General features: G+C 35.3%; 1 protein-coding gene across 1 annotated transcript in view; it reads left to right on the forward strand.

Annotated features, from left to right (window-relative positions):
* PKHD1 (PKHD1 ciliary IPT domain containing fibrocystin/polyductin) overlaps window positions 1-1,429 on the forward strand; it is a 774,619-nt gene that overhangs the window by 347,816 nt on the left and 425,374 nt on the right. Inside the window, exon 45 of the mRNA XM_007936280.1 lies at window positions 154-288. Within this exon, the coding sequence (XP_007934471.1) occupies window positions 154-288 (135 nt within the window). The remainder of the gene's footprint in view (window positions 1-153; window positions 289-1,429) is intronic.

Genomic DNA, 1,429 nt, shown 5'->3' on the forward strand with positions numbered 1-1,429 from the left:
CCAGCCTTCTGGTTAGCAGTCAAGTGCCTTAGCCACTATGCTACCAGAGTATCATTCTTATTTATACTTAATCAGGAATTAAAGAGCTATAGGAAACCTGAAACAAAAACCAACCTGCAGACCTTTGCCATAACATACACTCTTATTTTATAGATTTTTAGAAGTAGCAATCTCCACCTGAAAAACTTCCAAGTTTATTCATGCAGAGATTTTGGAATTGACATATTGGAAAGTGATGCAAACACTTCAGTTACTGACAGCTTATTACTTGGTCATTTTGGCCACAAGGTAAGTAAGTGCTTTAGTGTGGTTGTTTTAGGTTGTTCATCAAAACAGAATTATATGTATTGGGCTCCCTGGTGACTCAGGATATGTAATTTTAATACCATTTTTCAGCAAATCTTGTTATTTAATTGGTAAAAGTTAGAGGATTTTTTATTTCTAACAGTGGTGATATTGATAATGAAATTCAAATGCACACATGATTTTAATGTTATATATTCACATAAACCATGAAAGTTATAAGTTATTTGCTTGTAATTTAGATATCTCTGTATAAATTCAATAATAAATCTAATTATTTAGGTTTCTTTTCTCTAACCTCACAGGGTTATGGAGCAGCATGATTCTGTGTCATTTCTTTGTTCTGCATCAAAACTTTGTTCATGGGTACATTTTCCTATGTAGGGTACTCTCCAGAAGTTCCTGTCCCAGTCACTATTGAGTCCACTCTTTGAGTGTATGTCGGAGGAGAACTGTGCTCCATAGGGATTTCAGTGGCTGATTTCTCAGAAGTATATCTCAAGATCTTCCCAGGTGCCTCTTGACTTAGACCCTAGACCTCCCATCTTTTGGTTAGCAGCTGAGCATTTTAACAATTTACAGCACCCAAACAAACAAAAAAAACCTTAGGATTTGCTATAATGTACTAGGATTTCTTATATAGTTCCTAATGCTGTCTAAATGTCTATTTCTACATTATAAAAGTCAGACTATAGATGACTCAGTCATTGCGTAGCCCAAGTACCAAAATGTAGACTAGATAGAGCATTTCCCAGATGAGAAGTACTAGCTCTCTTTTAGGGAAACTGTGGCTGCCTTTGCTCTTTGTAGGATTCCAAGTTAGAGTAGGCCCCCTACATTCTTGTTTGTAAAAGAGTTACATAATGTGCATGTTACTAACAGATTGTCATAAACATCACATATGGAAGAAGACACCTATAGTACTCCTTAGAACCAAAGAAGGATCATTCTTTTAGTTTCTGAATGCTTTTCCCAATTGAAGTGATAATTATTGTCATTGGTACTTTCCCTTGGAGATTGTTTACTAGCCATAAAACAAAACTCACTGCCACTGAGTTGATTCTAACTCATAGTGACCCCATTTGGGTTTCCAAGGCAGTAATTTTTTTTTTTTTTAATTTAATTG

The sequence above is a fragment of the Orycteropus afer genome, unplaced genomic scaffold, assembly GCF_000298275.1.
Source record: "Orycteropus afer afer isolate SDZICR_OR568_19922 unplaced genomic scaffold, OryAfe1.0 scaffold00034, whole genome shotgun sequence".
NCBI lineage: Eukaryota > Metazoa > Chordata > Mammalia > Tubulidentata > Orycteropodidae > Orycteropus > Orycteropus afer.